The sequence below is a fragment of the Euleptes europaea genome, chromosome 10, assembly GCF_029931775.1.
Source record: "Euleptes europaea isolate rEulEur1 chromosome 10, rEulEur1.hap1, whole genome shotgun sequence".
Classification (NCBI taxonomy): Eukaryota; Metazoa; Chordata; class Lepidosauria; order Squamata; family Sphaerodactylidae; genus Euleptes; species Euleptes europaea.
Window position 1 is genome coordinate 59,276,372 of NC_079321.1, and position 14,510 is coordinate 59,290,881.

The 14,510-nt window shown below is 41.4% G+C and overlaps 1 protein-coding gene across 1 annotated transcript; it reads right to left on the minus strand.

Annotated features, from left to right (window-relative positions):
* Positions 1-1,419: 1,419 nt before the first annotated feature.
* Positions 1,420-10,721, minus strand: COQ3 (coenzyme Q3, methyltransferase). The gene is made up of 7 exons (XM_056856194.1): positions 10,613-10,721; positions 7,822-7,933; positions 6,069-6,221; positions 5,563-5,662; positions 4,583-4,825; positions 2,864-3,023; positions 1,420-1,622 (listed from the first exon to the last, which is right to left on the minus strand). The coding sequence occupies exons 1-7, from the start codon at positions 10,719-10,721 to the stop codon at positions 1,420-1,422; spliced, it is 1,080 nt and encodes a 359-aa protein (XP_056712172.1).
* Between the last annotated feature and the right edge of the window lie 3,789 nt (positions 10,722-14,510).

The window sequence follows — 14,510 nt, forward strand, 5'->3', positions numbered from 1 at the left end:
GGCTGCACTAGCAGCTGCTGCCACCACAGCACAAGGAATTGCACTGTGTTACTGCCTAGGAAACGTCGGGATGTGACGTCACCCCATGGGTCAGGAATGACCCAGTGCTTGCACAGGGAACCTTTATCTTTTTTACTGAAATTGAGCTGTGGCAATCATTGTGCGGCTGGCCCCACCTCCTGTGGCAGCCATTTTGTTACTGCACCCACCATGCTATGTCAGAATTCCAAATGTGCCCACAGGCTCAAAAACGCTGAGGACCCCTGCAGTAGACACTATTGCCTTGATAAGACCAGTGGTGTGACAGTACAAGGCAGTACAAGGCAACGTCCTATGCTCAGTGGTGCAATGTACAGCCTAAATGCCATACCAAGGTCAACAGCCAGATTGGCAAGAGAAGGCTACAGTACCAACAACGTAGAGGCACGCATGTCTAGAATCTGTCTCAAAAATGTAAGGTAGGGAAATAATGTAATGAAGTAATGAAACATTACTGTTTCATCAGTCAAGGTTTTGCTCATGTCTCACCTCCCAGTTCAAATACCAGTACATTAAAGGAGGCAAATTCCAACTGTTTTTCAGTAGCCAAGATTTCTAAAGATACAACTTGTGTGTCACTAAGGCCCCAACTATACATTATGAGCAGCCCTTAGGACCAAGCAGGTAGGTGGACTCACTACCTCCCCCTGGCAGGGACAAGAGCAACTCCCAGAACGGCAGGCAGGCCATCTTAACGTCAGGGTAATCAGTTTTTGTGTCCAACCTTGTATTATTTTTGGGAAGAGGGATGTCATCGTATACTGGGGGAAAGCACACCCCTAGTACCTTATTTACATGACAATGGAAGGAGAATGTTAAAACAGCTCTGATTTCATCTGCACCACGAAGTATAATATGCAATTCTTACACTAACCCAAGCATCATTACCTATTAATGGTAAAGTGCAGAATTAACGCTACACAAGAAATAAAGATTTCTTCCCCGTCCAAGTTTAAAAAATAAAGAAGCTAGTGAATTTGGATCACGAGTGACACATGCTGATATAAATAATTGCATTTTATGCCAGAACTTCCAAAAAAGCTATTTCACAACATAAAGATTATTCTTTACAGACCTGGCAGCACACATTTTATTTAAAAGAACCAGTCCATGAACAGCCAGTCTCTTCTAATAACTTGCCCCAAATACCTGATCAGAAGGTACACAATTGACTTCTTATTCAAGATAAACCCAAATGAGCTTTGTTCATTTGTTACCGTAAAGAAAGAGCAATTCTTCTCCCACAAGATTGTTCTGTAACAGGCTGGCAGACACATTTTGACATCCAGCGCTATAAACACAAGGCTCTTCATTTCTTGATGGTTTATTATTACAGCTGTTTATGCAAATCTTCCTCTGACCCCCAACTTGCCACCAGTCTCATCTACCAGTTCCGATACCAGCTTCAGTTTGGAGCTGCCCTTTGTCTGTCTCCAGAGGTGGTTCGCTTGGACTTGACTGTTCCGGCGGGCTACATTTCACTGCATGGAGGGCATAGTTAACGCTAGTGCTTCCAGTCCAGCTCCAGGATCCAAGGAGAGGGTTGTACAACATTCCTTTCACTGTCTGGACTAAAAAACCATCTGCAAGAGGCGGGAGAGAAGCAACACTGACAAAGGGCTTAACTGTAATCATCTGCACCTGTGAAACTCCCTGCAACCTTGAATGGGCAGAATGGTCAGCTTGCCCCTTCCCAACTAGTAACTTGCTAGCACTACAGGTTGCTAGTCTGAAAGCCACCAAACCATTCAAGAACAGCACTTCCTGAGCAAAGCATATCATTCAAAACTGTCCACACTTTTAAGGTACAGAATCCTGTAGCCAGTATGTGGACCAGAGAGGGCTATAGGGACCATATCGCTCGTCTTGTTCTGTCTACACTGGCTCCCAATTTGTTTCCAGACCCAATTCAAAGTGCTGGTATTGACATTTAAAGCCCTAAACAGCTTGGGCAGCATGCCTTAAGGACCTCCTTCTCCCATATGAACCTACCCATCTACTCCAGTCACCTTTGAAGGCCTTGTTTCAGGTACCCCTGCCATCTGAGGCTAGATGAGCAGCAACCTGAGAAAGGGCCTTTTCAATTGTGGCACCAAAATGTTGGAACTCCCTCCCCAGCAAGATTAGTCTGTCTCCTTGTATTGCTGACTTCCACCAGCAGGTGATGATTTTGTTTGGCACCCCCCCCCCCCCGCCCCAGTAACTGTTATTGGCCTCCTCCCTAGTTTTAGGTGTTATGTTTATATGCTTTTATCCAGTGATTGTATATATACTTTATTTTCAATGCTGTTGTGGTGTTGCAATGTTTTGATGTTCACTGCCTTAGGTGGTATAGAAAAAAAAACTTACTAAATATAAAAGCTACTCAAAGATGCATTTCATGCTACAGAAATGTTTTAGCACAATATGTAGTATTGTTCCTAGGAAAGGCAGGAAGAGACAACGGTTCTGAAAGCAGCAAACAAAAGCAGAATCATGGGCATTAGAACACTCATGCCCTGCCACTCACTGGTAGCCAGACCAGAACATCTCTTTAGCTCACTAATTTCTTCACATTTCATATAAAGTCAAAATCTGGCAATAACTTGTTAAAGTTCTATTTTTTTTTCCTGGGAGAGGTTTACTGTATCCCTCCAGCAAACAATCGGCAATCCACTCAGGTCTTGTCCACACCATTCTGCTCTTTAAGGATCTCTCAAAATTTACCAGATAACTGTCAGCAAATGCATTTTCCTGACCACATCTCTATTATGTCAAGGTCATCGGCAGCCACACTTGATGGAGAGCTGTAGCTGCATTGCATCTCTTTGGATTTACTACTTACTTGATTCTAGGATCCGCTCCAGCTCTTCAGGAGCTATGAATTTCTCCCACTCATGTGTGCCTGCCGGAACAATGCTCAATACTTTCTCAGCAACCAAAATGGCCAAGATGTAAGACAACTGTGATTTGTTGATTGTAGTTATGAATATACTGCCTTCCGGCTAAATAAATAAAATACAATTTTGTCAGCAAGTCATTTATATAGAAAACAAAACTGGCAGTATTCTTTGTGAGAAAGCACTTTACATTTGCATGGATCTATGCAAAAATGTACCATTGTGAGAAACATAATGGCTTGAAAAACACTCTACAAAGAGCATTTCATACAACAAACTAAAACTGCTGTGCATTCAGGTTAACTGTTATGATTCTTCCAAACTGGTAGTCACAATCCTATAACAGTTCATTCCACTCTGACACTATTTTCATTTTGTGTTTATAATCCCTCAATATAACCTTATTACAAAGGCATACAAAGAAATGTTCTTGACAGCTGCCTAGCAACTCTGGAATTCCCTTTCCACGCTTTGTTTTGGGGGACATTTAGATCTTTTAATTTACATTGGTCCATGAACAAGGTGATGAAGGACAAAGTTTTTGCGGGTTCAAAATGTATCTAATTTGGTCTGTATGTAAGAGGGTTTATGATAATATACTGCTACCTGTCCTAAGCACTTGAGATTAAAAATATTTTTTGTATTTATCCATTTTATTTTCATTATATCATTAAACATTTGCTAGATCTATGTTTGGCATACCTCAGTTAACTTACCACCCAATATTTTACCACGATCAAATATTGTCAAATGTTTTATTAAGACAAGACTGCCACTGTATAAGAGGCAGTTTATCTTTTTATTTCATTATGATGAAAGGGCAGGGACAAGGACTGCTTGCCCCCTAGCAGGATAGGAAAGCTGCGGCCACTTATTTGCCATCTACTGCCATTGAAAGTCTCTCCAAACAGGAACATAAGCAATCATCAGCACTTTCCGTATCATTTTAAAAAGTCATTTCATTGCTGGAACAACAACAGTTAAATCACTTTATTTTTGTAAATAGCATAACCATCAAACCATTGATGATTACAATATTTTTGTTGTTCTAATGAAGTTCAACACTTTTAAAATAGTTTACTGTTCCTCAGTATTTGAACAGCCAATTGACAAACTTTTTTTGACTGTCAAATGCCCAACCCTAAACCTAGTCCTACCATTTATCCATTTCTGGACCAACAGTTCCTGCATTGAAAAGTGCACACATTTTTTAGTATGAAAATAACTATTCAGTCAATCAACAAGCTATGAAGAATTCATAAGAGTTTTTAAAATTTGGATAATTAGAACCTGAGGTAGATGATGACTCAACATTTCACCCGGTGTACACAGAAAGAATAAAACAGATAAATAGTACATGTTTCTTACAACTAGCAGCTTGATTCTCCAGTACATTTAAGTTTAGTGGCATATATCCAATCATCTATGGACTTTGCAGTGTGATTTTTCTGCTTCCCCTCCTGAAGTCTACCAAAGACTCTAAGGAAACAGCAGTGGGCAACTGGGGGGGAGGGGGCGTCTGCAATGGGAGCAGGGAATCTATGGGGATCATTAACTTTCCTTCCACAAATGGAAATGCCATTCTGTTGGAGAAACTGTGTAGATGGAAACAGGCCAGTACAATTGAACTATTTTGCTTTAAAGCTGTTTTCTTAGAAACTCACTTTTAACACTTCACCACAGCATCTGACAAACATTTCCACATCAGTCACATGTTCTACTACTTCAGAAGCTACAATGATGTCAAAGGGTTCCGAAGCTTCTTCCACAAGATCTTCTAGTGAACAGGATTTATACTGGATTCTCTTGGATAGGACCGGATCAAATGATTTATGCAGTTCTGCTGTTCTGATGTTGTCTTCCAAAGGATCAATGCCAGTAACTGAAGCTCCCAACCTACCTAGGGGCTAGTACCACAAACAAGTCATTTTAACCTCAACCAACTAAAAGTTTAGTTGAAGTGACCAAACAGCTCAAGACAAACTTCAGTATTTTTTCCCGACCCAAAAAGTCACCACGGATCGCCCAAATTTTATTGTCCAACTTCTCTTTTTAGATTGATCAAGTAGTTAAGACACAAAAACAATATTCGGCATATGGTGCTTAATACATTAGTTATCAGAAATTGTAGATCAGAAGTGTGATCTACAAAAAGTACGGTACGTCTGTCAACTGTAAAATTGTCACTTGGCAGCACAGGTCCTTAATTGTGAGACATCTTGCCTGAATGTTCTTTACTTAAAAAAAAAGAAAATTAAACCATGTGTTTTTAATTTTTACTTAAGATAGCTTACAATGTATGTTCATTTAAGATTCTTAATTTACCAATCAAATTTACCAATCAAAGCCCAGTAAAACCGGTGGAACAGAGACTTTCCATACAAAGTATGCCTTCAACCCAAATTTTAGCCTCTCACATAGTTTTTATTTTCAGTTGCAGTGGGTTAGTATCCTGAAAACAGTTATATAGTGTTCTCCCAGAGTAATTTTGGGGACTATTAAACACAATAATCTTGAAACTATAGATAAAATAATATTATTATGGAAAGGCATGAGAGAAGTAAATAAACATTATTCTTAATACCAGGGTCTAATTCAAATAAAGGTTAGAGACAGAATTCATCACCAAAATGGTAATCTTTACCTCAGTCAAGAGTCCACCACCACAGCCAACATCCAGGATCTTCATGCCGGACAGAGGGCTTCCCAGGGGATAATCATTTCTCATATTTAGAACAATGTCTCTTATACAAAATGCAAAAAAAGGCTTTCATTAAACCTAATTAGAGCTGTTAACTAATAATGGCTTTACCAAAACCTTTGCATATTGACTTTTCTTTTCAAAATATTGAATGAATTTCAAGAGCTTATGAAACACAAATGACTAATTGCTGTTAGGAAGGGGAAACAATTCTAATATTTCCTTTTTTACATTCCCTGTTGCACCAGAACCAATACAACCACACACACAAACAGTCTAACTTGCAATTCCACTGATCAAAACTGGTCTCCACTGGTGAACTCAAGCTGTACTTGTTTGTCAAAGTGTACGGCCCAGTAATGTTTGACTACATTTTTTTTTTTGGCTTCCTACTATTTTTAGATTTTTGGAAAGAGTAGGTAAAAACTGACAAGATTCTAAAAATTTACCGAATAAACGGAACTCTAATATCATTCATGGAATGAAGGGCTGAATATTCTCCATGCTCATCCCACCATTTGTGTGCCAAGAGCTGGAATTTCTTCATCTCCGTTGGATCCACTGTTGTGTGAGAAGTGCTGAATGGCTGGCCTGTGAAGGATCTAAACAACCAAAGCAGGTAGAAATACAATGGGAATCAACTAGCTGAGATTTCCAAGTACAAGGAGAATTTTTTTTTTTTCTGAAAAAGGGAAAACCAGCAAACCTAGTATTTCTTTGACACTATCACCATGCAGGGTAAGGTAGCTAAATTCAATGTACAGTGCTGTAACAGGGTCACACCCAAGACTACCTTACTCCATAGTCTGGGTATAACGTTAACTGATCGAGTTATAGGAGAAATGCTGCCATATTCAAAGCTTTTTTATATTAGGGAGAAAATAACACATTTCTAAAATTATTAATTTGGTAGATAAAATAAATAGGTTTCTTGATTTCCTTATAACACTAAACCTTGGGACACCCAATATACCGGACTGGCAGAAGTCACAGGACAAAAGAAATTACTTCTGTCTATAAGATACAACTAACTGAATTTTCTGATACAAAGAGTGACAGCAACCACTTAAAGCCGAACAGACAGAGGCATGGAGAATAGGTCTATTACTGGCTATTATGCACAATGACTAACCACACCATGTGTCAACAGTCAGTCCAAAACAATACCAATTAGTTGACAACAAACAGTAGAGTACCCTGCTCAAAGTTCTGCAGCAGGCTGATTGGACAACAGATCTATCTATACATATTAGTTACACTACATCCAATACGTGGATGTGACATATAGTCCACCACTGTGGCTAAACATCTTGCTGCCCTGTTGTATCTAAATTTTGCTTAATCTGCCTAATATTTATTTATTCATTATATTTGTAACTTGCCCTCCCCCTGTCGAAGCGGGGCTCAGGGCGGCTTCCAACATAATATATAAATGTGTTTTTTTTAATGAACACAAGAACTTGCAGCCCATTCTCAAGCCTTACTATGCCAATACACAAGATGCAAGCAAAAAAAGCATAACTGCTGCTACACCAATAGTTACACAGACACAGCACTGTACTTACATCACAGAGCCTTATAAGCACCAATATTAAAATCCTACAGGATATTAATCTGGCATCAGGGGTTGATATCATTGGATACTTGCCAAGGGCCCAAGAGGACCCACACTAATAGCCACTGCTGTCTAGGGTAGTGGTAAGATTAGTGCCTCAAGCCCCTACCCTCAGTGCGTGTAGCAGGAGCAGCCCCCCTCACCATACGGATGGAGGGCAGGCAGTGGTGCCTGGACTGCTAATTATTTGTTCACCTACCCAACCCAGGCAGCAACATTCGCCTTTTGCCTGATGAGGCTAGCAGGTGGCAGCAAGTGGCAAAATACCACCTGCCCTCCATTTGACAGATGAAGAGTACATCTAGTGTGTATGCGGGGGGGGGGGGGGGGAGTGGGCAAAGAAGGAATTTTGCCACGGACCTCCCACAATCTGAGACCATCCCCACTATAGTTTGTAGGTCACATGCTAAATAAGTAACAAGTTACATTGCTATGTTTCCCGCTTATTAGGAAATGTATGAGAGCTAAACCAGAACACCTATTTTGAGCTATGAATGCCCACAATATGGAAGCTGTGATGAACAAGACACATTTTTGTCATAAAAATATTGTTCAGTTACCAGTAATAACTTGTAAGCAGTACTTACATTTTGTTCCATACTTCAGCCAAGCTGGTATGCGTATTATATGTTAATTGAATTTTACGTTTCCTAAACAAGACTCCTTTATCTATTTGAAGAGGCAGAATACAGCGGTTACCTGAACAGAGATAGGTTAGAAGAGAAGAGGTGGATTTTAAGGAGTCTCAAACCGGCTTACAAGTGCCTTCCCTTCCTCTCTCTACAACAGACACTTTGTGAGGTAGGTGAGGCTGAGAGAGTTCGGAGAGAACTGTGACTACCTCAAGGTCACCCAGCAGGCTTTATGTGGAGGAGTAGGGAATCGAACCCAGTTCTCCAGATTGGAGTCCACTGCTCTTAACCACTATACCACGCTGGCTCCTGAATAAAAATACATTAAAACAATAAACTTTGTAACCAGCTTTTCAGACCACCAATTCCTGACGCTGTTATAGAACATCTCAGTTAACCATAGGTTAACACCAATCTTTGACAAAATGGGTGACGATAACCTCATCACCCCATCCACACTACTGGAATAGTCACAAAAATGTAACATACTGTAACAACAAACACAAAACTGTTTCCCTGGCGTGCTTTGCATATTTTTGTAATTTGGGCAATTTGACTTTGTTCTGGCTGCCCCACCCCCAAATTCAGGCCCATTTGTTGCAACAGGCTTTGGGCACCACTTCCATACTTGTAAAATGACCATGTCAGTGCACGACCATAGCCTCACACAAGCTCCAGTGGTATTTTTGAGATACATTGTCCATTCACTTTACATATATAATTGCAAAACCAAATTTGGTGCACGACAGCACAGGTATTACAAGCTTGGTCCCAATCCTGTCACAATAGTTTGTATGGGGGACGGGGGACGGCAGAGAAATATTAGTCTCCCTCCCCCCTAGTGAAAACGCTATCTGCAATAGGGGCCCAGACAACTTGTGTCAACTGTCAACACCTATCAAGAACAATTCATCAGCATTTTCAAGCATTACACTGCTTTATGTTTTTTTCTTCATCAACACAGCCATTTATTTATTTACATGATTTATACTCTGCCTTTCTCACTGGGACTCAAGGCAGATTACACAGAGTGAGTGAATACAATCCACAGGGTGGGACATTAAAAAACAATACAATAGGATTAGGGTTGTAGAACCAATCAAAAATCTAAAAACAGAGCTGAAACAAAAGTATTAACATGACATGCTAAATGATGCAAAAATTACATAGTTGCAGCAAGCTAAACAGTGATACAGACCACAGCCCCTAATAATTTATCCAAGTAACTTTGTAAATCATTTAGTACAGTGCAACTCTATTGCCTGTGTAGAAAAGCTCTTTTGAATAATTCAGTTTTGCACAGTTTGCAAAAAGCCAGGAGAGTGGGACCCTTCATGACCTCTTCAAGAAGGCCATTTCACAAGGTGAAATGGAGAAGGCATGAGTATATGCAGTTGTAAAACCAGCCCATTTGCAGGTCAGCACCTGCTGAAGGCCCTGCTGACATGAGCCAAGATGTCTTGGTGGTGTATGGGGGAGAGCAGGTCTTGCAGATTTGAGGGTCCAAAACCATGAAGGGCCTTGTATGTGCAACCAATACCTTAAATTGATGGGCAAGTGGCTGACCGGAGAATGGGAGTAATATACATGCACTGTCTAGCTCTCAATAATAGCTGAGCCACAGCATTCGGCACCATTTGGATGTTTCCAAATTGATTCTGAGGAGAGATCAATGTACAGTGCGTTACAGTAGCATAGTCTCAATGTTACTGCAGCATGGATCCAGGTGGCCAGATCAGCCTTATCTAGGTAAGGGGCCATCTCTCGGGCTAGGCTGCATTGGAAGACAGACTTTTTGGCAGCTGCATGAACTTGCTTCTTCTGCAATAACGCCGGGTCCCGCGAGTAATGCAACAGGTATAACTTTTTATGTCAGTTTAGAGCAGAACTTACTTGAACTTCGGCATGGCAGGCACTCTACTCACGCCAACAGTAGTGACCTACCACGTCGGCCCTTCCTTTCCTCTACAATCACTCTTTTGAATGGGCGAGGGAAAGGCCCATCCAGACCGACAGGAGAGCAGCGAGCAGCAATGTGGCATATGCAGGGCCGGTACCATAGAAAAAAAATACCTAACTATGTCCAAATCAATGGCAATGAACTCACATAGTATGGCTATTCAATACGCAATTTATTAACAAAATATGCAATTTATTAACAAACAAAATATGCAATTTATTAACAAACAAAATATGCAATTTATTAACAAATATGCAATGTATTAACAAACAATACTATTTGAAAACTAAAACACCCGTGAATCCCTGTGACTACTGTAACTACAATCATTAAAAATGCTGACATACAAAGGTATAGCAAAGTAGATGAAACAATATATCCAAAAATGCAGGGCCGGTGCCAGACATTTTTGCGCCCCAGGCAAGGCTAACTACTTGTGCACCCCCCATTGCTAACCGGTTTTCAAAAACAGACGTCTTGTAGAAAAAATAAAAGCACGCCACTTTTTATAAGGCGTTATAATTAATTATATTCCATAGCACTGTGGTGGTACTTATCTTACAACAAAAATATATATCAATAGTCAGTTGCGTTTTTCTCAAGAAACTAATCTGATAAAAACGGTGCCCCTGTGAGGTCTGTGCCCTAGGCGACCGCCTAGTTCGCCTCACGGTAGCACCGGCCCTGGGCATCCGCAACTCCCAACGGAGCTGAGAGCGGGAAGCCAGCAAGCAGCCAAAGACGAGCGGGCCGCAGCGCCACGGAGGACGCGCAAGGGCGACTCACCGCTCGCTCCCCACAGGCTCGAGGCGCGCCGACAGACCGCCCGGCTCGCCGCCATCCCATCGCGAGAAACCCAGAGCCGCCTGGCCCCGCTCAGCCAGCGGCCGCCCATCCCTCCTCCTCCTCACGGCCTACGGCGCGCAGTGTTGACGCGAGGCCCGCGACTCCTCCTGCCTCTCCTGATTGACCAATGAGACCCGACGTCTTCCGCCGCGCGCGGAGGCCAACCCCCCCACTTCCGGCCGTCAGCCTGTCGGTTGCCCATCCCTCCTCCTCCTCACGGCCTACGGCGCGCAGTGTTAACGCGAAGTCCGCGACGCCTCCTGCCTCTCCTGACTGACCAATGAGACCCGACGTCTTCCGCCGCGCGGGAAGACCAACCCCCCCACTTCCGGCAGTCAGCCTGTCGGTTGCCCATCCCCTCCTCCTCCTCACGGCCGACGGCGCGCAGTGTTGACGCGAGGTCCGCGACTCCTCCTGCCTCTCCTGACTGACCAATGAGACCCGACGTCTTCCGCCGCGTGCGGAGGCCAACCCCCCCACTTCCGGCAGTCAGCCTGTCGGTTGCCCTGCGAGGCTCGACGCTCGTGGCGCCACGCCTCTGGAGGACGGCCTGCCGGTTTTTCCTCGCGTCTTCCGTTCATCTCCGACTGCGCTGGTTGCCTGCCTGTTTGCTTGAGTTGGGAATTCGCCTCCTGAGCACAGTGACGCTCATTTCCCACGTTGGAGCTGGCTGTTGAAAGTGGCCCGAAACCTTCGCCCTGGGAGCGTCTCTGGTCCTTCAGTCCCACTCTTTCTTTCCTTCAGTCCCACTCTAGTTTTGTAATCCCAGACCTGTTGTGCTGTTCATGGGGTCACTAGTGTTATTTGGTCGCATTTTTTTTAAATGTATTTTGTAATGTTCCTTAGGTCCTCAATGAGAAAGCCAGCTGGCTATTCATCAACTAAATACTTTTTATATATATATATAATTTTTTAATTATTTTTATAACATAAAACAAAACAAATACAATAATAAAATTTAAAAAAGAAAATACAAGAGTATCTATATATACTTATTAATACATTCATGGTTACAAAATTATAAAGTTCAAAAATAAACCAAGATACTCCTTCGACCCTCCACCCACCTTAACAAGTGACCCATCACCCGACTTCCGAAGAAGCGTCTGAACAGTTTTAGAAATATCTATTAACAGTAAAATATAAAAATATTAAAACTAGTTTCTATAACTCACTAATTAAAATAGTAAAATCCATTTTTGCCAGTTTATCCCAATGTGTGGTGGCCTTTGCCCAAGTTTTTTTTTTTTAATTCCGTATGTTCTCCATGTAGGAACTCCATTAATTTTGCCATCCTCATATACATCCAGTTTCTCCAGTCACGAATTGAAGGTTTATTCCCTTGCTTCCAAACTTTAGCTAAATACTTTTAACACCCATCCTTTCGGCACACTTCCGTAAGTATTCTCTTCATCATGTGTGTGGAAACAAGAGCTCAGGCTTAGTCAAACTAGGGGGTTACCGCACTTTGTATTCCCAGCGATGTATTAAGAATTTGAAAACGTTATAAAAAACATCGCTTTAAAAGGGTTTTTGGATACCACGGCTTAAAAATGGTTGGAAGACGTCTTCACAGCTAAAGGGGCCAAACAAAGTGCGAACAGTATTTTTTATAACGTTTTCACTCTGAATACATCAGTGGGAATGCAAGTGTGGTAACCCCCAACCTTCATATAATAAGCACATTTTAATTTCCACCGCCACCCCCAGGTTTCAAACCAAGCCATGTCCTGTGCAATCCTATAGTCCAGTCTAAGCCCAAATGGCTCTATAGGATTGCATTGTTGACATGTGCAACCAGGAAACTGTGGCTAGACTAATAGCCACTTTTAAAACCTTTCTTCACAGCCAGTAATTTGTTTCAAATGCCTCTGCCCTCAAGCCTGGTGAGTAGTGCCTGTTGGTTACCATGTGTGTGTGTAAAGTACATCAAGTCACTGCCAACTCATGGCAACCCCGTAGGGTTTTCAAGGCCAGAGACATTCTGAGGTGGTTTGCCATTGCCTGCCTCTGCACAGCAACCTTGGACTTCCTTGGTGGTCTCCCAACCAAGTATAACCAGGGCCAACCCTGCTTGACTTCAGATATGAGATCAGGCTAACCTAGGCCATCCAGGGCAGGGCTCCTGGTTATTAGGAAACCTTTTATTCTTACATTCATTGATGCTGAGTTTTGTAAATAGCTTTGATGATATATTGATTCTTCACAATGAAGTTATAAAGGTTTACTGTTCTCAAACTTTCCTAATCCAAATACATGAAATATCTGTGAAAGTGTGTTGGGAAACAATATTCTCTTCTGTAGTTCTATGTTGCATTAGGAAGAAAAATCTTAACTCTGTATCTTGATTATCTGCTTTCTCTTGCTTGTCTTCTGCCAGTTTACTAAAACCACAGTCCTATGCACACTTATCTGGGAGCAGTCCCAGATCTGTTTCAAATTTCTGCAATTCCAGTCTTATGCATTGCTTATTAGATGTGCCATCCTAGTGATTTATATTGTGTACTAACTAGGTATTGAGTCTCAGTGAGAAACACAGACTATAAGTAATATAAACAAAAAATTGGGAAATAAGGGGGGAAATGGTTCTGGTGATACTCTTGGTCTGAGTAACAGACTAAATTATTTCCCCTCCCTCTGAAACATCTTTCAAGACCAGGAAAATGGTTCAGCAGGGGATGGCAACACACAAACACCTATGTATAACATACACAACCCTGAACTGGTTTCTGGAGGGAAATGTAACATTCCACCCCACCCTTTGAAGTTTGAATATGAGAATAAGGCAGTTTTCCACACTTAAAATTTTTACTTAAGAACTCATTCCTTTTAATAAATGGAGGCAGTGTCTCTTATAATATGTAATTATATAGTTACTAAATAATTGGAAGTTTGGTGTATTGACAAAGACATGACCAATTTAAGTGTGGGCAGCTTTGAGATGGTTCCCTTTTCTATTCAAAATACACGGAGAATGGGGACTCTAGCTTTGTAAAATAAATTTTTTAATGAATGCAAATGTCAACAGTTTAATTAGAATGGGTCCAATGTTCTCTTTGTGATATGAGTGCCAAATATACTACAAAGCAAAATCTATGAACCTGTTAAAGACCAAAAACGTATGCTCTGTTTATTGGCATACAGTTGTTACTCAGATCAGTGCACTTGTGTGAAAGTAAATGCAATGTCCACAGATACAGGAAGTGACAAAGCTGGCTGGCGAACTATATATACGGTATATATAAATTTTCATGCACAATCTTGTTTATTGAACAATTTTTTAAAATCCCAAATTTCGACTAATGCTGTAGATTATGGAAAGCTGTATTCCTCAGTAGTTAGTTTTAAAGAGAGTGAAAAAGTTCAAACACCTGAATCCAAGCATCTTCCTTTCTGAGGCCATTCTTCTAAGATCCATACTTCTCTAAAAACTCATGTATCAAGTTTATGCTCTTTAGAGTTCATTTTTTTCCTCCAATAGTAATTTAAGGGAAATCAAATTCTAGCGTATAGAATTCTGTTGTGGAGCTTGTTTCTATGCAGGTTTACTCAGAAGGAAGGCCATAAGGCTTACTTTCAAGTAAGCGTGCATAGGATTGCACAGCCTTAACTAGCATTTTTTAGCCCAAGGGAAAACACTGTTTAAATAACAAACCACCAAAAAGCCTTCCAACAGAATATCCCAATTGTCATTTTGAAGCTTCCTGCATAAGTCATAACATAAGTGCACACCTCTATTCGGAAGGGTCAAGTTGCCGTATCCTGTTTGGAATTCCTGGTTGTCATGAGCTCACTTTCTTTTTGTCTATCAGCCAGAAAGTCGTCTCTCTAAGCCAAG